At 43.2% G+C, this 23,884-nt stretch overlaps 2 protein-coding genes and 1 pseudogene across 2 annotated transcripts; 1 reads left to right on the forward strand and 2 right to left on the reverse strand.

Moving 5' to 3' along the window:
- Nucleotides 1-1,942: 1,942 nt before the first annotated feature.
- LOC119231840 (40S ribosomal protein S13-like) lies at nucleotides 1,943-2,427 on the forward strand (annotated as a pseudogene).
- Nucleotides 2,428-7,675: 5,248 nt separating this feature from the next.
- Nucleotides 7,676-8,242, reverse strand: LOC119232151 (interferon omega-2-like). The gene has a single exon (XM_037494072.1). It carries the CDS (start codon nucleotides 8,240-8,242, stop codon nucleotides 7,676-7,678), a length of 567 nt encoding a protein of 188 aa, XP_037349969.1.
- Nucleotides 8,243-14,575: 6,333 nt separating this feature from the next.
- LOC119232150 (interferon omega-2-like) lies at nucleotides 14,576-15,163 on the reverse strand. Its single transcript, XM_037494071.1, has one exon. The coding sequence runs from the start codon at nucleotides 15,161-15,163 to the stop codon at nucleotides 14,576-14,578; it is 588 nt and encodes a 195-aa protein (XP_037349968.1).
- Between the last annotated feature and the right edge of the window lie 8,721 nt (nucleotides 15,164-23,884).

A 23,884-nucleotide genomic window follows, 5' to 3' on the forward strand; every position in this document is an offset into this window, starting at 1 on the left:
GGTGGGTCCTGAATGATGACTCTTATCTTTGCATCCCCAGAGGACAGTATAGAGGGACCATGTCACTAGACTGTACTAAAAGGCAAAAGTGGAACAGACTGAGTTTGGGATAAAAATTGCTCTTTCCTGCTATTAGGTAAAAAAGAGTTTAAGGACATTTTTCCTCGCTTAATAAATAGAAGCATTATAACTTTATGAATAAAGTAAAAGTTCTGATCCCTAAACACTGATATCTTATTTACTCTATGGCCTCTCATAGTAATTTATGTGTGAATAAATCACATCCTGATACTTTACTCCAGCTGTGTGCTAGATCTTGGATCTATTTTTCTATACATCTTGGTATTGACTTATTTTCTCCTTAGAGAAAATGTTCACTCTAAAAAGATTTCTTCTCACTAATATCTTTCTACAAACTTATTTTTACTTGATTTCACAATCACTGAATAACTTAGAGCATAAATCTCTCTACCTGTCTTTATTTCAATCAGAAAAGATGGTCTAGGATGAAATTAATCTGAAGAAACCTTCTGGAGTGTACCTTCTGGGGGAAAAAAGACATCAAGAAAGGTCTTCTAGTACAGAATTAGCCAAGATCTACCTGCGGGGCATATGAATCTACTAAAGAGGTATTTTGCATGAAATTGATGGGCACAATGGCAATTCTTAGGTCCGCTGTGATGTGATCAGACCAACAAGGATAAAAGATGTAGAACGTTATGAACTTACTTGCATCTTCAATATATTTGCATCTGTAGCTTCATGCATAATTTTAAAGACACATTTCAAAATCATTAAGAAAATGAGAAAATATCCAATTAAAAACAGTCAAAAATTTGAACAGGCACTTCACAAAAGAGGATATACAAATGACCAATGAAATAAAGTGTTAAATATCATTACTACTTCGGTGATGCAAATTAAAATTAAATGGCTAAAATAAAAACTTAAAAAAATTAAAACACTGACATACAATTTTTGAAAATAGGGGTGTAAGTTATTAAAACTTGAAAAATGCTTGGCAGTGTCTATAAAGATAAGCATATATACACATACCCTATGGCAAGCAGGTCCACTCCTGGGTATACATTCAATAGAACGATTGCTTGGATCCACCAAAAGCTATGCCTAACAGTGGGGTCTCCCTGATGCTGCAGGAATTAAATTCTCAGTGCTAACAAGCTATCAAGCTGTCAAGCTATTAAGCTATCGCTGGCCACTGCAGAGATAGTTCAATCCCCAGCCTGGGAGCTAACGCACATGGTGCAGCAGACCTCTCTGCTCCCCTCAGCAGTGTATTTCAATGCTCCCCACTCTGCCTCTGGTGAATCCTCTCAACTCCTGCACCTCTGCCCTAGACCCCTGTTATTGTATGAATAAATAAAATAGGGCCTCCCTGGTGGTGCAAGGGATTTAGTCTCAGAACTATGAAGCTATCTGCAGCCACTGCAGCACAAGTTCGATCCCAGCCAGGGAGCTAACCCACATGGCACAGCAGCCCTCGCCTGTCTCGCCCAACTGCTCTCTCAGCAGTGTGTTTCAGTCAATCTGCCTATTCTGTTTCCCACTCTATCTCTGGTGAATCCACTCATCTGCCACCCCCACCCCCAACACACACACCTCTGGACTTCACCCCAGCTCTTGTATGCATAAATAAATAAAATTAATCTTTTAAAAATAAATGAATAAATGAATCAAACAAATATTTTTAAAAAAGAGAGAAATGACTAAGTATGTTCACAAACACCTTTATCACAGTAGCCCCTCATATGCCAAAGGTACAAAAGTACATTGGTAGCTAGAACTGACATTTCAATCTATTCAAACAACTATAGTACATAGTAATGAAAATAATGAATTATTGAAACACAAAACAGTTTCACAGATATGACATTGAATTGAGCTGTATATAAAAGCTGAGACACACTCATTTCCTCTCGACGCCATCATGGGTCGCATGCATGCTCCCGGGAAGGGCCTGTCCCAGTTGGCTCTGCCCTATCGCCACAGCGTTCCCACCTGGCTGAAATTGACGTCTGACGATGTGAAGGAGCAGATCTACAAGCTGGCCAAGAAGGGCCTGACTCCCTCACAGATCGGTGTGATCCTGAGAGACTCACATGGCATTGCACAAGTGCGTTTTGTGACAGGCAATAAAATCTTGAGAATTCTTAAGTCCAAGGGACTTGCTCCTGATCTTCCTGAGGATCCGTATCATTTAATTAAGAAAACTGGTCAGAAGCATCTTGAGAGGAACAGAAAGGATAAGGATGCTAAATTCCATCTCATTCTAATGGAGAGTCGTATTCACCGGTTGGCTCGCTATTTACAAGACCAAACGGGTCCTCCCTCCCAATTGGAAATAGGAGTCATCCACAGCCTCTGCCCTTGTTGCATAAATTTGTGTATTAAAGCAATAAAATCATTGTTTAACTAAAAGCAAAAAAATGAAATAAAATAAATAAATAAATAAATAAAAGCTGAGACAGATATAAAAAAGTATTTCAGGTACTTTTTAGGAAGTACAGAAACCTGTCAAACTAATCTATCATGATATGGGATACAAGAGTGGTTAGATTTATGGTTGTATATTCATTAAAAGAACACAAAAGTAGATGTATGTTTCCTCTAAGGAACAATATTATCCATCTAATAGATAATAGCTTTGATTCCTCTTGCTTGTTTCATAACTCTGTAATTTGTTATTATCACACCACATATTAAATACTAGAGGGGGGAAATACACATTGTTGCCCTTTACCTAATTTTTAGAAGAATATTCTGGCTTACAATCTCTCTTATTTAAAGAGGAAACATGCCTCATTTTATTTGCTTGTATGTATTTCTCCTTCATTTGAGTCTTAAACTTATGCTGCATTTTTTTTTAAAAAATCACATCAAAATAATTTAGATGGCAGCTAATTTTTTCATGTTAAATACTGATAAACAGATTGTTTTGAATTGTTTCCAGTAGTCAGGTGAACAGTCCATATTTCTTTTTTTAAATTAATATTTTATTTTATATAATTCTTACATCATTTTTCATTTTTGCACAATGTATGCATTTTCATTTTGGTTATATTCCCCACACAATTGCACCCCCCCTTATTTTGACCCTAGTCCTTCCTCTCCTCTTCCCTCTCCCCCCTCCCAGGGTGTCTCTGGTTTATAGTTGCTTGCTGATTTTGATTTTTACTTTGTATTAATTAGTCTTTTTCCTGGCCCCTTATTTAGGTTTTCTAAATTCCTGCTATGAGTGAGACCATCCGGTATTTTTCTTTTTCATTCTGAACAGTCTATATTTCTGATCACATTAGGATAGTGATAACTACTTTGGAAATAAATTGTATAAAAACCTTTGCAGTGACCTTCTATTTAAATAGCAAATAAATTTATAGAAATCTGGAATAAAGAATGCAAAAAAAAAGAGGGCAAGATAAGCTTTCAAATGGTGACTTCAACCTGATACGAATTTATGTTGTTATTTACTATTTAATCTTACCAAATCAGACTGCCCAATATAATTTTAAGAGCATTTTGGAGTTTTTTCTACCCTGATTTGTCCTCTGGTGTCTCTTTGCTAAGAAACATATTTGAATGGAAATGCCCATTAAAAAAAAATCAAAAGTCTCAGATGTGTTCATTAAGGATGAAGATAGAATTGTAATGTTAATTAACCAAATGCTCTAAAACGTTAGAACTCCTAACATAACTTTTTTTACTTGCTGTTGAGCCACTGAGCAAATTCGTTGTAGTGACTGGTGTTCTTCTGCCCTCTACTGGTTCAAATTGGAATCCTCTGTTAAAATGCCCTCCAGGAAAATAAGAAAAATTTTGTGAAGCCTCGCCTTAAAAAGAATACAAGTAAAAAAAGAAATAAAACTGTTTGGAAATCTTGACATGTCATCAAATAATCAGAAAATACACCTTTTGATCCCATGTAAGATTTCATATTAACATTTTTTTGCCCATTTTATCACCCAATGCTTCAATTTTTAAGCATTCACAACCAACAACAGTTCAAAAATGAAATTCCTGTGCCATTTTCTAAGTGAAGTGATTTATCTCCAGCTTTAATAGAGTAACATTTTTTTCAAAGGCTGAAAAAAATGCCATATGTCACATATCCAGACATAAATAAAGCTGACAGTCTTAATATTCTAAGTGCTTTTTATTTTTTAAAGATTTATTTATTTAGGTATACAAGCACTGGGGCACAGGCCAGAGGTGTGGGGGTTGAGATGATTCACCAGAGACAGAGTGGGGAACAGAACAGGCAGGCTGACTGACAGGCACTGCTGAGGGGAGCAGCGGGTGAGCCAGGAGAGGTCTGCTGCGCCATGTGGGTATCTCCCTGGCCGGGGATCGAACTCATGCTGCAGTGACCATACAGCTTCATAGATTGCATCTTACCCCTAGTGCCATCAGGGAAGCCCTCTCAGTGCTTTTGAAATACTACTCCTCTATAATCATTAGGATTTTGCTTCTACAATCCAGTAATTTTCGCCTAATTCAGGGAGACAGAGAATGAGGAGTACCCCATGTTTGAATGATACAGAGTAGCTTCTGAAGCAGCTAACTCAAATTCTTCCAGGTTATTTGTTGACCATCTGGACAGTCATGTGGCACTGACAGTGTCTCCCACTCTCCAAACTCTTTGCAGGATGTTCCCCATACCAAGCTTTCTCCCACAAAGGATAGATGTGGCCATAAACCCTTGTGCTATTTATTGGTGTTTCCCAAGCTGCAGTTTGCCAGCACATATTTCCAATTTTCTTAAAATGGACATGACCAAATGAGTAAGATTAGCTGGGAGTCATGATTAGAACAGTCAGCATACAGAGGAAGAGAGCTTCCCTAGTCTATGACTCAAGCTCTGTTGCTTTATTATGCATAGTCTCCTTTGCTGTGGCTTTTCCATTAAAGCATGCCCAAATTTTTACTAGCCCATGTCCTCAAACCCATTACCATAAAAGTGGGATCTTATCATTCTTTGATTTATTTCAACCAAGGTCCAGTCCAGAACTATGAGGGTGCAGAGAGGGAGTCTGAGGGAAGAGGATTATAATCACTGTTTGATTCCTCTGGTTTATTGCATTGACCAAATGTAATGCAAAATGTAACAAGGAATAATTTTTATTCTTTATTCTCTTACTTGTTCTATTCTTGTGTTCACCAGTATTGTATTTTCAAGTTCATTAATTCTCACAATTGCTTCTGTTTTTCTGTTAAGGCCCTCAACTGTATTTTTCAATCAGCTATAATGTTTCTTAATCCCATTATTTCTGAATGTAGCTGCTTCATATTTCATTATCTTGATTGTATGTTTATTTCGTCCACTGCTTTTTAAAAGTTCTATCAGCTTTGCCAGGACCGTTGCCCTGAATTTCTCTTCTGTCCTGCTCTACAACCCACTGAGTTGGAGCTCCTTTCAGGCTTTTTTGTTCTGAAATTTGTACTGTGTTCTTCTGTCTTCTTGTTTTTGATTTTGTGTGGGTTTCATTAGCGATAAATGTTTAACTGTTGATTTTGTTCTTGTTGGAGTAGTTGGGGGACTGGTACTGGTGAGGGGTAGTAGTAGAAAAAAAAAACACTGGGCAATAGACATCAAAGGATCATCTCCAGGAAATTACCTCAGAAATTTGCAATTCCTGTTGCAAAGCATTTCTTTGTGGGGGTGACATGAGTTTTAGATGCCTCAGACGGGCATAGTGGGTGGCAGGTGTTTTGGCTAGCTCAGCCTGGACTTCAGTGGAATTTTCTTATATAAAGAACGTCAGGGCCTCCCCGGTGGCGCAGCGGTTGAGCGCTGGGTTGCGAAGCTGCCCGCAGCCTCTGCAGCGCTGGTTCGATCCCCGGCTGCTCCCAGGCCCCCGGAGGAGGGTCCCACATGGCGTGCAGACCTTTCCTGCCTCCCGCTGCGCCCCTCAGCAGTGTACCTCAGTCCTTCTGCCTGTTCTGCTCCCCGCTCTGGCTCTGGTGAATTCTCTCACCCTCCTGCGCTTTTGACTGTACCCAGTGCTTGTATAAATAAATAAATCTTTAAAAAAAAAAAAAAAGAAAGAACTTCAGATGCTCTGACACATTTTAGGCTACAGCTCTTCTGTCTTATGGGCCTCAGATTCAAGCCTAGTCCTTTCTGGGTGCCCTCACCTCCCTAGCTCTCCAGCAATGCATCCTCAGCCCTGGAAGCCTGCTCTAGCACCCCACACCCAGTGAAGTCTGAGGTGCCCAGTGTCGGTGTGCGCCCACGTCAATAGCTATAGGGTGCCCTGTACTGCAGACACTCCTCCCTATGGTGAGTTGCACTGCCCTGTTACTGCTTTTTTTTTTTTTTTAAGATTTATTTATTTATCCATACAAGAACCGGGGTACAAGCCAGATTCGTGAGAGGGTGAGAGAATTCACCAGAGGCAGAGCGGGGAACAGAACAGGCAGACTGACGAAATACACTGCTGAGGGGAGCAGTGAGCAAGACAGGAGAGGTTTGCCACACCATGCGGAACCCTCACCTGCTGGCTGGGATGCTGCAGAGGCTGCAGACAGCATCACAGCGCTGCACTCAACCACCTGCGCCACCAGGGGAGGCCCTGTTACTGCTTTTTTAAAAAAGATCCTTAGAGTTTTTCCTACCCCTTTCAGTCTTGTGATGCTCCTATTGTGCACAGGGATTATCAAATCTTCCTTCAGGGGCTTTCGGCTTTGTTATTGCAGCAATAGTGTTGTTCTTGTCTGAAGAAGGTGATTCCAGCTCTTTGTCACCATCTTCCCAGGATTCCCTTACATGTATTTCTTTCTTTTTTTTTAACTCCTTTATTTATTTTTTTAAAGATTTATTTATTTATTTATACAAGCATTGGGTACAGTCAGAAGCACAGGACCCATGAGAGATTTCACCAGAGCCAGAGAGGGAAGCAGAACAGGCAGATCCACAAAGTAAACTGCTGAGGGCAGCAGCGGGCACGGAAGGAGGGGTCTGTGCGCCATGTGGGACCTTCCCTGGTGGCGGGGGATAGAACCAGTGCTGCAAAGGCTGCAGGCAGCTTCGCAGCCCAGTGCTCAACAGCTGCGCCACCGGGGAAGCCCCCTTACATGTATTTCTTAAGAATAATTATGCAATCTATAATTAGATACTCACTTTAAAATAAAAACCTGAATTGAATGAAATGGTAAATAAAATTTACTGTCAATAGTTTTGTATTATTTAAAATAATAATAAGAATATAAGAATAAACAAATTCAAGAAGATTTCTTCAAAAAGAATTTAATAAACAAAACCTAATACAAACGAAGTAATGTGGAAAAATAAATGTTTGAAAATTTTAATGCAATGTAAAGGTGAATATGTAATAATATAACTTCAAATTTCATAAATAATATAAGAAGCAAAACAGAATGGATCTATAAATAAAGTAAATAAATAAAAAATAAATAATTATGTAAATAAATAAATAGATAAATAAATAAATAAATAAGTAAATATTAAGGTGGTAATGTCTTAGGAACTGATGACCATGGAGCTGAATTTTTAAACATATTCTTCCTTAACGCTACAGACAATACATCTCCTAATTAAATTCAATAAATTTTGTGGCTGAAGCAGAAACTAAAGCTTTTGAAATGCCCTGAGACTTCTTTGCAAAGGTGATGAGTCACATTAGTCAGGAGATTCGCTTCAAGGTGAGCCCAGGTCTCCATTCTTTGCGCTGAGTCTTTCTTGCAAGGTGGTTGACAAAGAGAAACATCTCCTGATTTCCACTCGGACCACCTCCCAGGCACAGTCACTGTACTTCTTCTCTTGCAGGTAGAGATGGATTCCCTGGAAGTAGTTCTTCACAGCCAGGGCCGACTCTTCCTCTCCCACCTCCTCCACCGAGCAGGCGTCCAGGGCTTGCAGCTGCCGGTAGATCCCACTGAGCAGCCGGTCCAGGAGGGTCGCGTTCCAGGCAGCAGAGGAGTCCTCGGAGAGGAACAGGTGGATGGTCTCCCAGAGCATCTCCCGCTGGACAGACACAGCCTGGGCCTTCGGCAACAGGCTGCCATCCAGCACCTCCCAAGGGAAGCTGAAGTCTTTCCTGTCCTTCAGACACAAGAAAGGGGAGATTCTCCTCATTTCACCCAGAAGCGCAAAGTTGCTCCTGCTCAAGGCGACGTGGCTCTGAGGCAGGTCACAGGCCAGAGAGCCACCGGGGCAACAGCTGAGCACTGCCAGGGCCGCCAGAAGAGACACCAGGAGGGCCATGGGCAAGCGAGGAACAGGCTGGTCTGGTGGTGTCTGGGTGAGTGAACCGTAGGTTGTCTGAACCATCTCCCTAAGCATGGCCTTTAAATAGGGAAACATCAAATTTCGCTTTTGGAACTTTCGCTTCTCTTTTTGTTTTCATTTATGCAATCTCCATATGGTCTCCATGAATATAATTTTTTTAAAGTTTTATTTCTCTTTGCATACAAGAACTGGGGTACAGGCGGGAGGTGTGGGGGGTAAGAGGATTCACCAGAGACAGAATGGGGAACAGAACAGGCAGACTGACTGAAATACACTGCTGAGGGGAGCACTGGGTGAGACGGGAGAGGTCTGCTGCGCCATGTGGGTAGCTCCCTGGCTAGGGATCGAACTGGTGCTGCAGTGGCTGCAAACAGCTTCATAGGTTGCGTCTTAACCCCTTGCACTACCAGGGAGGCCCCATGAGTGTAATGTTTCAACCCAAGTTTACTTTTTCAAGTAAACTTTGGATGTGCCATTCCAAATAGATACTTGTCAATTAAAGGAGAAACACCTTAGTTTTAAACTCTGAAGTGTTTTAAATACTCAGACACTCACATTTTGCTGTCACTAAATAAATATGCTCTTTTCTGTGTCAGAAGCAAAATTTGACGGTGCGTCTGATCCATTCTTTCTTTCATAGGAAAGCAGGGTCTCTCTGGCCTGACGGATTTCTGTGTTTGGTTAGGTATTTGCCAGAAGTGTAATAAATAGGTTCTTTATGCGCTAAGGATGGGTTTCGCTTGATTCTCAGCTGAGACTGATGATTATTGGAGAATGAACTTCTCAGATGCTTCCCTCCTGCCTAGAGGACAATCATGTAGGCCCGAATGCTTATGTTTCACTGGGGCCACCAGGTCAGCTCCAACACAGACATTGTCCTTTCTTCTGCCATGTGCTTACTGGAGGCCTGTTGTGCTCTCAAACTGTGCCAATACCCCAGCAGCGGTCCTGCTTCTTCTCAGGAGCATGTGGGTGTGGAGATTTTAACTCATTTCATTTTCCCACTACCACCTCACTCACAGGTAGAAACCTCATCTAGCAACACTTTCCCTCTGGAGTGCCAGGGTCTTCAACCCAAACTCTGCTGTGCTCACTCCCTGAGGGCAAGTTCACCACATCCCAAAGTCTTTCAAGTTCCCTACTGTGGAGATGCTGGTTTCTTCCTTGGCAAGACAAGCTTTCAGAAGCCTCATCATTATGCCTAGAGAGTTTGAGGGAAGGATCCCAGTTCTCAGTGGTGACTCCTCCCCAGACCCATGTCCTCAGATATAGAACCTTCCATAGTCTTCAGAAGCTGACAGCAAATTTGTATTGTCTAAGTAGGTGGAGGGATCATCGCATTGTAATCATTTCATCTTCATTAGACAAATATTATTTTGCTAGTAGAATTTTCATTGTTCAACTCTTTTACTTAAACTCTTGTTTAAGTGTTCTGAGGTCTGCACAGGAGATTCGTTGAGGAGCTATCGCAGGAGAAACTCCCACCAACTTAAAGAAAACAGTAACCTTCTATTGCTTATTCAATCATATTTCTATTGGGCATCGTTGCTCATCCATCTCTGCCTCATGACCAGAATGCAGGGGAGTGAGATCCAAGCAATTTTTGCCAGAGAAAATATGCCTTCTTTAATTGACTTACTTAAGCTAGTTCACCTTAAATTAAATAACAACAAAAGACAACTTTGTCTCTTTTTTTTTTAAAAAAGATTTATTTATTTATTTATTTAAGCAAGCACTGGGTACAGTAAGAAGCGCTAGTAGGTAAGAGTATTCACCAGAGCCAGAGCGGGGAACAGAACAGACTGACAAAGCACACTGCTGAGGCGCGGCAGGAGAGGACTGTAGCGACATGCGGGACTCTCACCCAGTGGCTGGGGATCAAATCATCCCTGCAGAGGCTGCGAGCAGCTGTGCAGCCCAGCGCTCAAATCCTGAGCCACCAGGGGAAGCCCCAAAAGACAACTTTGAAAGCTTATTTTTTATATAGTGGTTTGCTAGGTATATTTTGTGTCACTGTTCCTACATTACCTTCTCTTTTTTTTTTTTTGAAGATTTATATATTTATACAAGAACTGGGGTACAGGCCAGAGGCACGGTAGGCTGAGAGAATTCATGAGACACAGAGCAGAGAGCAGAACAGGCAGAAGGACCGAATACACTGTTTAGGGGAGCAACGGGCGAGACTGGAGAGGTCTGCTGCACCATGTGGGAATCTCCCTGGCCAGGAATGGAACCTGGGCTGCAGAGACTGCGGACAGCTCCACAGCGCTGACTCAACCCGGGGAGCCCCTACATCACTTTCTCTTCATCCTGAGGTTAATAAAAGGGAAGTAGAAGAATGGTGAAAATACTTCATCACTTCCGCTACAATTTTCGAGACATCCATCTTTTTGTTTCTCATTTCAACTTTCCTAGAAAGCAAAACTTGTGGCAAAAGGAAAATGTAACTGAGTGTCATGAAAGAGAAAAGAGAAAAGTGATTTTTCTGTTAACAGAATGACAGAGTATAAGTTAGCACCAACTGAAGAGAAATAATCAGGCTGTAATAAAATCAAGAAAGCATCTGGTCCAGAATAGGAGCCAGGGGCCTCCCCGGTGGCGCAGCGCTTGAGCACTGGGCTGCGAAGCTGCCTGCAGCCTCTGCAGCGCTGATGATCCCCGGCCACAGGACAGGTTCCCACATGGCGTGCAGACCTCTCCCGCCATGCCCGCTGCTCCCCTCAGCAGTGTACTTCGCCAGTCTGCCTGTTCTGCTCCCGGCTCTGGCTCGGGTGAATTCTCTCACCCTCCCATGCTCTGACTGTACCCAGTGCTTCTATAAATAAATAAATAAATCTTAAAAAAAAATGAATAGTAGCCATGATCCAGACCAACATACAAGGGACATCCAAGGTGTGTTCAACCAGGCTCAGGACACACTCGAGTTTAAAGATCAGGCCTAGAAATGGCCTGAGGTTAGGTCAGTTGTGACACTTTTGGATTATTTCCCAATAAAAGGCTCAGTGTGGGCCCCTGCTCCTTCCATCAGCCGATGTCTCTCTTTCTGTAGTCACTGAATGACTAACTCAGATGGTTAAATTTTCACCTAGACGTCTCAACACAGCAACTTAGAGACAAGAGGGAATCTGACTGAAAACAAGTTTCACGCGAGCAAAATTTAGCGCAACAAACTAGGGGTCTGGGCGCTATGGCTGAGCTCCAAGATAGTTCCCCAGGGGCAAGAGAAGGAGGACAGGAAAAGAACAAAAATCATTTGACTTGTAAATTAAAGCTTCTAATCCATCCTTGGGAGAGAATCTATCTAAAGGCTGATCTGTAACCTGGGGCAGAAATGTGATGGTTACAGCTAAGTTGAAGCACCTCCCTGCTACCTGAGCAATTCACACACACTTCCTGGTTACCTTTTTCAATCACACTATCGGGCTTTCTTAACTTCTCTCAATTCTACCCAAAGTGTTTTCAGTTTACTAAATTCTACCCAAATAAGCTGTCAGTTAGCAACAAAGTTATCTTTGAAATGCATTCATTTCTTTTAATTTATGATTTATTTTACTTATGCATAGAGGAACTGGGGTAGAGGCCAGAGGTGTGAGGGGTGGGCAAGAGAGGATTCACCGGAGACAGAGTGAGGAGCTAGGGCTTAAGACACATCACTATGAAGCTATCCGCAGTCACTACAACAAGAGGTAGATTCCAGGCCAGGGAGGTACCCACATGGTGCAGAGACCTCTCCTGACTCGCCCGTTGCTCCCCTCAGCAGTGTATTTTGGACCATCTGCCTGTTCCAAAGATTTATTTTTTTTTTAAATTTATACAAGCACTGGGTACAATCAGAAGCGCGGGAGGGTGAGAGAATTCACCAGAGCCAGAGCAAGGAACAGAACAGGCAGACTGATGAAATACACTGCTGAGGGGAGCAGCGGGAGGCAAGAGAGGTCTGTGTGCCATGGGGCTCCGGTGGCCGGGGATCGTGAGAGCCACCAGTGGAGGCCCTATGCCTGTTCTATTCCCCATCCTGTCTCTAGAGAATCTTCTCACACCCCACAACTCTGTCCTGTACCTCAGTTCTTGTATGCATAAATAAATAAATATTAAAAAAAAAAGTTAGATATTCAAAAGTTGTTTGTTTCCCTCAGGTAATGTGGAAATGGCTTGAACTTTACCCTGTTCTCCACACATCTTCCAACTTTGGGAATCAACTTGAATACTTCTTTCAAAGTTCAGTGAGCTGTGAACTCGTGTGCGTGACACCCATGTCATCTTCTCCAGGTTCAAACTGTGGAATGATGCTTTTATCGGGTGTATTCTTTTTAGAGCATATGCAGCAAAAGCACTGGTTTTTTACCTAAAGGAACAATTGTATAAGTAGCTTAAAATCAAAGAGTGGTCTCATTCACTGCACTTGCTCTCCTTCCATTTGTCACAAAACTACTTTATTTCTCAACTTCTTTGCACTTAGACACCCCATGGGAATACATTCAGGCCAATTCAATGGGGCAGAAGTGATACTTTACAGGGCAGGGAGAGGGGCACCCGAGATCCCACAAACCTGCCTTCTCTAAATATGTACTGCCATCTGCTGCATCAACACAAAATATGTGAGACTTTGATGAAAAGGAACTTTAATACAACAGGAAACAATACAGAAAAGGCAAAGAATATAGTTTCTAAATCAAGCACCCAAAGTTTCCTGTCCCCTTGTGGGGAAAAGTCCACTCAAGTAGGATTGGCCCAGAGGCAGACCCGAAAGCCTGCCACAAGCCTAAAGCACCTTCCAGTGGGGACCCACAGAAAAGTATCAGAAACAACCAGGCAAGTCTGGGAGGAAAAGTCCAAAATGAAAATCATGATAAAAGCTGCCACTGTCACCTCCCACGAGTGTCTCATCCACATCTGTGTCACCCAGTCCATGACCAAAAGGCAAGCGCAGTTTCTTCCCGGGTCTCTCTGCTCCATGTGCCTCCTCCAGGTTTCCTCCTGCTTCCTCCTTCCTAGGTCCCTCCTGCAGCTTTTTTTTTTTTTTTAATGATTTATTTTTTTTATTTACACAAGCACTGGGTACAGTCAGAAGCGTGGGAGGGTGAGAAAATTCACCAGAGCCAGAGCGGGGAACAGAACAGGCAGACTGATGAAATACACTGCTGAGGGGAGCAGCAGGCAGCAGGAGAGTTCTGTCGACCCATGTGGGACGATCATTGTTGGTGGCCAGGGATCAAACCGGTGCTGCAGAGGCTGCGGACAGCTTCACAGCCCAGCACTCAACCACTGCGCCACCAGGGGAGGCCCTGTTACTGCTTTTTAAAAAAAGATCCTTAGAGTTTTTCCTACCCCTTTCAGTCGTATGATACTCCTATTTTGCACACTGATAATCAGATCTTCCTTTAGGGGCTTTTGGCTTTGTTTGTGCAGCAATTTTTTTGTTCTTGTATGAAGGAGGTGATTCCAGCTCTTTACTTTGTCACCATCTTCCCAGCACTCCCTTACTTGCATTTCTTTTCTTTTTTTTTTTTAATCCATTTATTTATTTATACAAGCACTGGGCACAGTAGAAGCGTGGGAGGGTAAGAAAATTCACCAGAGCCAGAGCAGGGAACAAAACAGGTAGACTGACGAAGTACACTGCTGAGGGGGGCAGGGGGTGGTAGGAGAGGCTTACTCGCCATGTGGGACCCTTGCCCGGTTGGCCAGGGATCGAACCCCTGATGCAGAGACTGCGGGCCGCTTCAACTGCTACGCCTCCGGGGAGGCCCCCTTAAATGAATTTCTTTTAAGACTAATTATGCAATCTATCATTAGAAACTTACTTTAAAATGAAAACCTGAATTGAATGAAATGGTAAATAAAATTTACTGTCCATACTTCTTCATTATTTTAAATAATAATAAGAAAATAAGAATAAACAAATTCAAGATTTCTTCAAAAATAATTTAATAAAGAAAACCTAATACAAAGGAAGTAATATGGAAAAATAAATGTTTGAAAATTTTAATACAATATAAAGGTGGACATGTATTAATATAACTTCAAATTTCATAATGGTATAAGACGCAAAAAAGAATGGATCTATAAATAAAGTAAATAAATAAATAAATAGATAAATAGAAAAATAAATAAATATTAAGGTGGTGCTCTCTTAGGAACTGATGATCCTGGAGCTGAATTTTTAAACATATTCTTCCTTAACGCTAAGACAATACATTTCCTAATTAAATTCAATAAATTTTGTGGCTGAAGCAGAAACCAAAGCTTTTGAAATGCCCTAAAACTTCTGTGCAAAGGTGATGAGGCACATTAGTCAGGAGATTCGCTTCAAGGTGAGCCCAGGTCTCCATTCTTTGTGCTGAGTCTTTCTTGCAAGAGCGTTGACAGAGAGAAGCATCTCCTGATTTCCACTCGGACCACCTCCCAGGCACAGTCACTGTACTTCTTCTCTTGCAGGTAGAGATGGATTCCCTGGAAGTAGCTCTTCACAGCAAGAACGGAGGCTTCAATGCTCAGGGCCGAGTCTTCCTCTCTCACCTCCTCCACCGAGCAGGCGTCCAGGGCTTGCAGCTGCCGGTAGAGCCCACTGAGCAGCCGGTCCAGGAGGGTCGCGTTCCAGGCAGCAGAGGAGTCCTCCGAGAGGAACAGGTGGACGGTCTCCCAGAGCATCTCCTGCAGGACGGACACGGCCTGGGCCTTCGGCAACAGGCTGCCATCCAGCGCCTCCCAAGGGAAGCTGAAGTCTTTCCTGTCCTTAAGACACAAGAAAGGGGAGATTCTCCTCATTTCACCCAGAAGCGCAAAGTTGCTCCTGCTCAAGGCGGCGTGGCTCGGAGGCAGGTCACAGGCCAGAGAGCCACCGGGGCAACAGCTGAGCACTGCCAGGGCCGCCAGAAGAGACAGCAGGAGGGCCATGGGCAAGCGAGGAACAGGCTGGTCTGGTGATGTCTGGGTGAGTGAACCGTAGGTTGTCTGAACCATCTCCCTAAGCATGGCCTTTAAATAGGGAAACATCAAATTTCGCTTTTGGAACTTTCGCTTCTCTTTTTGTTTTCATTTATGCAATCTCACTATGGTCTCCATGAATATAATTTTTTTTTAAAGTTTTATTTATCATTGTATACAAGAACTGGGGTACAGGCCAAGGGGTGGGGGGTGAGAGGATTCAACAGAGACAGAGTGGGGAACCGAACAGGCAGACTGACTGAAATACACTGCTGAGGGGAGCAGTGGGTGACACGGGAGAGGTCTGCTGTGCCATGTGGGTAGCTCCCTGGCTGGGGATCGAACTGGTGCTGAAGTGGCTGCAAACAGCTTCATAGGTTGCGTCTTAACCCCTTGCAACACCAGGGAGGCCACATGAGTGTAATTTTTCAACCCAAGTTTAATTTTCCAAGTAAACTTTGGATGTGCCATTCCAAATAGATATTTGTCAATTAAAGGAGAAACACCTTAGTTTTAAACTCTGAAGTGTTTTAAATACTCAGACACTCACATTTTGCTGTCACTAAATAAGTATGCTCTTTTCTGTGTCAGAAGCAAAATTTGACCGTGCGTCTGATCCATTCTTTCTTTCATAGGAAAGCAGGGTCTCTCTGGCCTGACGGATTTCTGTGTTGGGTTAGGTATTTGCCAGAAGTGTAGTAAATAGTTTCTTTATGCGCTAAGGATGGGTTTCGCTGGATTCTCAGCTGAGACTGATGATTATTGGAGAATGAACTTCTCAGATGCTTCCCTCCTGCCTAGAGGACAATCATGTAGGCCCGAGTGCTTATGTTTCACTGGGGCCACCAGGTCAGCTCCAACAGAGACATTGTCCTTTCTTCTGCCATGTGCTTACTGGAGGCCTGTTGTGCTCTCAAACTGTGCCAATACCCCAGCAGCGGTCCTGCTTCTTCTCAGGAGCATGTGGGTGTGGAGATTTTAACTCATTTCATTTTCCCACTACCACCTCACTCACAGGTAGAAACCTCATCTAGCAACACTTCCTCTCTGGAGTGCCAGGGTCTTCAACCCAAACTCTGCTGTGCTCAAACCCTGAGGGCAAGTTCACCACATCCCAAAGTCTTAAGAGTTCCCTACTGCGGAGATGCTGGTTTCCTCCTTGGCAAGACAGTCTTCCAGAAGCCTCATCATTATCCCTAGAGAGTTTGAGGGAAGGGTCCCAGTTCTCAGTGGTGACTCCTTGCCAGACCTATGTCCTCAGATAGAGAACCTTCCATAGTCTTCAGAAGCTGACAGCAAACTTTTTATTGTCTTAGTAGGTGGAGGGATCATCCCCTTGTAATCATTTCATCTTCATTAGACAAATATTATTTTGCTAGTAGAATTTTCATTGTTCAACTCTTTTACTTAAACGCTGTTTAAGTGTTCTGAGGTCTGCACAGGAGATTCGTTGAGGAGATATCGCAGGAGAAACTCCCACCAACATAAAGAAAACAGTAACCTTCTATTGCTTATTCAATCCTCATATTTCTATTGGGCATCTTTACTCATCCCTCTCTGCCCCATGACCAGAATGCAGGGGAGTGAGATCCAAGCAATTTTTGCCAGAGAAAATATACCTTCTTTAATTTACTTACTTAAGCTAGTTCTCCTGAAATTAAATAACAACAAAAGACAACTTTAAAAGCTTATTTTTTATATAGTGGTTTGCTAGGTATATTTTGTGTCACTGCTCCTACATTACCTTCTTTCTTTTTTTTTTTGAAGATTTATTTATTTATATAAGAACTGGGGTACAGGCCAGAGGCATGGTAGGCTGAGAGAATTCATGAGACACAGAGCAGAGAGCAGAACAGGCAGAAGGACCGAATACACTGTTTAGGGGAGCAACGGGCGAGACTGGAGAGGTCTGCTGCACCATGTGGGAATCTCCCTGGCCAGGAATGGAACCTGGGCTGCAGAGACTGCGGACAGCTCCACAGCTCTGACTCAACCCGGGGAGCCCCTACATCACTTTCTCTTCATCCTGAGGTTAATAAAAGGGAAGTAGAAGAATGGTGAAAATACTTCATCACTTCCGCTACAATTTTCGAGACATCCATCTTTTTGTTTCTCATTTCAACTTTCCTAGAAAGCAAAACTTGTGGCAAAAGGAAAATGTAACTGAGTGTCATGAAAGAGAAAAGAGAAAAGTGATTTTTCTGTTAACAGAATGACAGAGTATAAGTTAGCACCAACTGAAGAGAAATAATCAGGCTGTAATAAAATCAAGAAAGCATCTGGTCAAGAATAGGAGCCAGGGGCCTCCCCAGTGGCGCAGTGCTTGAGCACTGGGCTGCGAAGCTGCCTGCAGCCTCTGCAGCGCTGATGATCCCCGGCTACAGGAGAGGTTCCCACCTGGCGTGCAGACCTCTCCTGCCGCCTGCTGCTCCCCTCAGCAGTGTACTTCGCCAGTCTGCCTGTTCTGCTCCCCGCTCTGGCTCTGGTGAATTCTCTCACCCTCCCGTTCCTCTGACTGTACCCAGTGCTTGTGTAAATAAGTAAATAAATCTTAAAAAAAAAAAAAATGAATAGTAGCCATGATCCAGACCTACACACAAGGGACATCAAGGTGTGTTCAACCAGGGTCAGGGCACACTCAAGTTTTAAGGGTCAGGCCTAGAAATGGCCTGAGGTTAGGTCAGTTGTGACACTTTTGGATTATTTCCCAATAAAAGGCTCAGTGTGGGCCCCTGCTCCTTCCATCAGCCGATGTCTCTCTTTCTGTAGTCACTGAATGACTAACTCAGATGGTTAAATTTTTACCCAGACGTCTCAACACGGCAACTTAGAGACAAGAGGGAATCTGTTTGACTGAAAACAAGTTTCACGTGAGCAAAATTCAGTGCAACAAACTAGGGGTCTGGGTGCTATGGCTGAGCTCCAAGATAGTTCCCCAGGGACACTAGAAGGAGGATAGGAAAAGAACAAAAATAATTTATTTGACTTGTAAATTAAAGCTTCTAATCCATCCTTGAGAGAGACTCTATCTAAAGGCTGATCTGTAACCTGGGGCAGAAATGTGATGGTTACAGCTAAGTTGAAGCACCTCCCTGCTACCTGAGCAATTCACACACACTTCCTGGTTACCTTTTTCAATCACACTATCGGGCTTTCTTAACTTCTCTCAATTCTACCCAAAGTGTTGTCAGTTTACTAAATTCTACCCAAATAAGCTGTCAGTTAGCAACAAAGTTATTCTCTGAAATGCATTCATTTCTTTTTATTTATGATTTATTTTACTTATGCATATAAGAACTGGGGTAGAGGCCAGAGGTGTGAGGGGTGGGCAAGAGAGGGTTCACCGGAGACAGAGTGAGGAACTAGGGGTTAAGACACATCACTATGAAGCTATCCGCAGTCACTCTAACAAGAGCTAGCTTCCAGGCCAGGGAGGTACTCACATGGCGCAGAGACCTCTCCTGACTCGCCCATTGCTCCCCTCAGCAGTGTATTTTGGATCATCTGCCTGTTCTATTCCCCACTCTGTCTCTGGTGAATATCTCACACCCACAACTCTTTCCTGCACCTCAGTTCTTGTATGCATAAATAAATAAATATATATTTAAAAAAAAATTAGGTGATCAGAAGTTGCTTGTCTCCCTCGGGTAATGTGGAAATGGCTTGAACTTTATTTACCCTGTTCTCCACACATCTTCCAACTTTGGGAATCAACTTGAATACTTCTTTCAAAGGGTTAGTGAGCTGTGAACTCTTGTGCGTGACACCCATGTCATCTTCCCAGGTTCAAATTGTGGAATCATGCTTTTATCAGGTGTATTCTTTTTAGAGCATATGCAGCAAAATCACTGGTTTTTTACCTAAAGGAACAATTGTATAAGTAGCTTAAAAATCAAAGAGTGGTCTCATTCACTGTACTTGCTCTCCTTCCATTAGTCATGAAACTAGTTTATTTCTCAACTTCTTCGCATGCTGGAGACCATCTCCAGCTAGAAGTTGTGTCAGGGGTCTCAGAGAGGAGAGGACGCGTTCGGCCAAGTTTTCTCTCAGAAGACTGAGGGGAAGTGGAGCGAGGTAGAAGTGAGGTAGACACAGACAAGTGTCTACCTACTGAAAGTCTCAGCAGATGGTGCAAGCATCTCCTACTGAAAGTCTCAGCAGTTCTTTATTTATACCTTGAGGCGAGCGGTGACATTACATCAGCATAAGCTCAAAGCAGAACAGAGACAATCATTACATATTTTCTCATGAATATACAAAGACCCTCTTGATCTCATACTACAAAAGGACACTTTAATCTGATTAAGAAAATCAACAGGGACAAATACTCTCCTAGGTACAACTCATTTTCCAACATAATCAATTGTCTAAGACAGTATAATGTTCAGTAACAATCAATCATCCTGTCAAGCTATCCTAATTTTGGAGTAGACATGAAAGTCCATTGTTATGCTATACTACTAAAATCAACCCATTCTCTAGTACTCAGTTTATCTAGCCTATTATCAATTACTTCAAAGTGATCTAAAACAACTCATCAAATCTATGTAAGTTCTACTGAAGTCTAACTCTTAACTAGAAATTCCTAACCTCCACGCAACCTGCGAACTGTTGGCCTTTCGCATACACCAGGAGATGTATTGTTGTGTAACAGGGTGGTCCCCAGGAAAGGGGGAGGTTCCAGCTTCCCTGCCCCACCCAAGGAAGGGTGGAGCTGAGCAGGGAGAGAAGAAGCTGCAGAAGAGACTAAGGAAGGAAGCAGGATGGAGCCAGGAGACCTGAAGGAGGCGCATGGAGCCTAGAGACATGTGAAGAAACTGCGCTTGTCTTTTGGTCGTGGACTGGGTGACACAGATGTGGGTGAGACCCATGGGGAGGTGACAATGGCAGCTTTTATTTGGATGTTGATTTTGCTCTTTTCCTTCCGGGCTTGTCCAGTTGTTTGTGACCCTTTTCTGTGGGTCCCCACTGGAAGATGTTTTAGACTTGTGGTAGACTTTGGGGCCTTGTTCTGGGCCGATCCCATATGGATGGACTTTTACCCACGAGGGGATGGGTAACTTTGGGTGCTTCATTTAGAAACTAGACTCTTTGCCTTACCTGTATTGTTTCCTAGTTTAATTAAAGTTCCTTCCCATTAAAGTCTCCTATGTTTTATGTTGATGCGGCGGATGGCAGAACCCATTTAGAATAGGCAGGTTTGCAGGGTTTGGGCTGACCCTCTCCCTGTCCTATAACAGATTTGGCGACCACGAAGATTTAGGACAGAGCCATCCGTGGTTAGTCAGCCCCATGGGGAAACTGGGCTTCCCTATGGCACTGGCTACCATAAGCGCAAATGTGATTTTTGGTTTCTCCGGTGTGTTTGTTTCATATGTCGATTTGCTGTTGAAAAACTGGCTTGGGCTTTGTGAAGATCTGTGTGTCTGTATGTAATTTGTTTGTAGTGACTTTCTAAGACATTTGATTTTGTGGAAATTGTTCTGTGCCAGTTTTACTCAAAAGATTAGGCAGTACATTGGACCATGTGGCCAGATCAAAGATGGCGTCTGAGGCCACTTGGAACTTTTTTTTTCTTTCTTTTTGTAATCTCTGCTGTCTCATTAGCATTTCTAAAGGCAATAATGGTTCTTCAGTGGTCTGTTGCTTTGTCTTTGGCTACTTCCTGCTCTCTGCCTGATGGATTTTGCAAGCCAATTGTGGAGCAGTGGTGTTCAAATTAGCAAATGTATGCCTGGGTGTTAAGGAAAGAGTAGCCTTAAGCAGTAACTGGTAATTGCTGGTAACCTTGATGGATTCTTGGAGATAACTTGAATTTTTGCAAAGTCTGGATCAGAAAAATTAACAAGATTTTGTCTGAGTCTGAAAGGATTTGCTGCTATGAATTTTGTCTACACAATTTGTTTTGGGCATGTTTGCCATTTTGAATACTGGATTTGTTCAATTGCTGGTGTAAGACAAGATTCTAAGTTTTCTGCTTCCTACTGAGGAAGGTCTGTTATGGAAAGCACTCTTTAGGGTGCATCATGTAACTGTACCAGGTTTTCATACCTGTGTTGTTGTTGTCCCTCCCTAGTGTGGGGGAGGTGTAATCTGTGCTTAGATGTTTAATCTGCTCTTTCAGCTTCTGTCCCAGAGTGGCTAACAGAAGTAAGGAGATGACTCCTTTTAATTGAAAGTTAATTACTGATATTTTGATTTTGCTTTTTCAGGTTCTATTCCAGGAAACCCAAGGAGTGCCTGCTTGGTGGCTAACAAGAGATGACTCCTTTTGCTTAAAAGTTAACTTTTATTCTTTCAGTTGCTGTACAGAACACCCCAGGATTGACTTCTAATAAAAAGTCTTCAACACTGAAAACCCTAAGGTGATAAACAAGGTCATGTAACTCTTGTGATTAATAAAACTTTTCCTTCCTATTTCCAAAGTCTTAGGTTTGCAGGATGACAACTGGAAATTTTTCTGCCAGCAACACTCCACATTTTTTTTTGGACTTTGACATTTTTTTTTCTGAGCCTATGGAGTAAAACTGCAGTTACATAACCTGTTGCAATTGCTGCAAACAGGTACCCCCCAGGTTAGGCTATGGTTTCCAAGCACAGCTGGTTCCGGGCAGCTTGTTCTCCATAGTTCTCAGGGCCAAAACATTTCTTTCCTAACTAGACCTTGAACAATTTTTACTTCTTTTGTGATAGTTCATGCGTAAGAACAATAAGCCAATTGTCACCTGGGTCCGAATTAGGTTTTCACATGCCAATTAATAACTAGCTTCCTTCAGCATTAACCAAGAACAAAGAGGAGAGCATTAGCAGGCATTGCCATGGAGAATCCCTAGTTCAGATCTTTGGAAAGTGCAAGAACTCCCCTCTTCTGGGAAGTACAATTTCCCTCTTTGGGGAGCACAGGGACTCCCCGCTTCTCGAGAGTCTCCCCCAATGCCCGGACCTTGTCAAGAGACAGCATGGGAGGCGCAGCCTGCCGCATTTGCACTTCGACACTCCATGGGAATACATTCAGGCCAATTCAATGGGGCAGAAGTGATACTTTATAGGGCAGGGAGAGGGGCACCCGAGATCCCACAAACCTGCATTCTCTAAATAGGTTCTGCCATCTGCTGCATCAACACAAAACATGTGAGACTTTGATGAAAAGGAACTTTAATACAATAGGAAACAATACAGAAAAGGCAAAGAATATAGTTTCTAAATCAAGCACCCAAAGTTACCTGTCCCTCGTGGGGAAAAGTCCACTCAAATAGGATTGGCCCAGAGGCAGACCCGAAAGCCTGCCACAAGCCTAAAGCACCTTCCAGTGGGGACCCACAGAAAAGTATCAGAAACAACCAGGCAAGTCTGGGAGGAAAAGAGCAAAATGAAAATCAAGATAAAAGTTGCCATTGTCACCTCCCCACGAGTCTCTCACCCACATCTGTGTCACCCAGTCCACGACCAAAAGGCAAGTGCAGTTTCTTCCCGGGTCTCTCTGCTCCATGTGCTTCCTCCAGGTCTCCCTCTGGCTATCCATCCTAGGTCTCTCCTGCAGCTTCTTAACTTCTCTTTGCTCAGCTCCACCCTCCCTTGGGTGGGGCAGGAAACCTGAAACTCCCCTTTTTCCAGGGGACCACCCTGTTACCATACTGCTTAGTAGAGTCCTGCCCTGGAATTCCCACATGATCCACCAATACACTGCGCTTCACAAGAGTTAATCTTACTTTCTATATCCTTTGTGATGGTTAATTTTATATCTTTACTTCACTAGGCCTTCCAAGAAGAGAAACTTCACCAGCAGACTACATAGGACTCAAACTGCAACTCCTCCCTGGGTCTCCAGCCATCACTCCATGGAGGGGCTCTGTCTGCAGCTTCACGTTAAGGCAAGGGCAGAACAGCTGCTTGTTGGAGGAGGCCATCAGCCTGAGGCCAGGAAGAATGACCTCGAAAGTCAGCTCTCACAGTGCCTGCTCTGCAGACACTTGACTTAGCCAGTCTCCACAATCTCATGAGCCAGTTCCTTAAAGTAAATCCCTCCAGACATATGCATATATGAAACCTATGAGCTCTGTTTCTCTGGAGAACCTGACCATTACCCTGTTGGATAAAAAATGCTAGGTTCTTTCTCTCCACCTCCCATTGTCCTGGCCACATCAAGATGGTTGCTCACACAGACATTGTGCAGACAATGGAATGCTCTGTCCCACTCCTCACAACTGTCCCCACTGGCCTTGTCTTCTTGAGGGTGACTTCATTGGGCAAAACGACTGCTTGACCAACAGTGGTGTCAAAAAACTGGAATTGGGTAAGTGCGCATGTTGTGTTCTGTGAGAGCTGACTTTCGAGGTTGTTCATCCTGGCCTCAGGCTGATGGCCTCCTCCAACAAGCAGAGTCCTGCCCTTGCCTTAACGTGAAGCTGCAGACAGAGCCCCTCCGCAGAGCAGCCCAGCAGGTCCCGCACAGCTGAGACCAGCACACCTGGTGTAACTTGAACGTGACACGCCTGACATGTGCTATTTTATCTGCAAGCAAGTGTCCTGTCTGCTGAGCAATAAAAGCATAAGAGGCTGATGCTCAACTTTTAGGACAACATTTTAAAATAGGAAAGATTATTGCAAAGGCAACGTAAAAACCTCTAACTATCTCACTGTTGACAATGATGAACTATGAGATAATCTTTGCTTTCTAAGGATCTCTTGATA

Source organism: Talpa occidentalis, unplaced genomic scaffold, assembly GCF_014898055.3.
Source record: "Talpa occidentalis isolate TD23 unplaced genomic scaffold, MPIMG_talOcc4v2.1 talOcc4.7, whole genome shotgun sequence".
Classification (NCBI taxonomy): Eukaryota; Metazoa; Chordata; class Mammalia; order Eulipotyphla; family Talpidae; genus Talpa; species Talpa occidentalis.

What these genes read in the sequence shown, in the direction of transcription:
- LOC119232151 (XM_037494072.1), bottom strand. Translation starts at nt 8,242, where the DNA reads ATGGCCCTCCTGGTGTCTCTTCTGGCGGCCCTGGCAGTGCTCAGCTGT.
- LOC119232150 (XM_037494071.1), bottom strand. Translation starts at nt 15,163, where the DNA reads ATGGCCCTCCTGCTGTCTCTTCTGGCGGCCCTGGCAGTGCTCAGCTGT.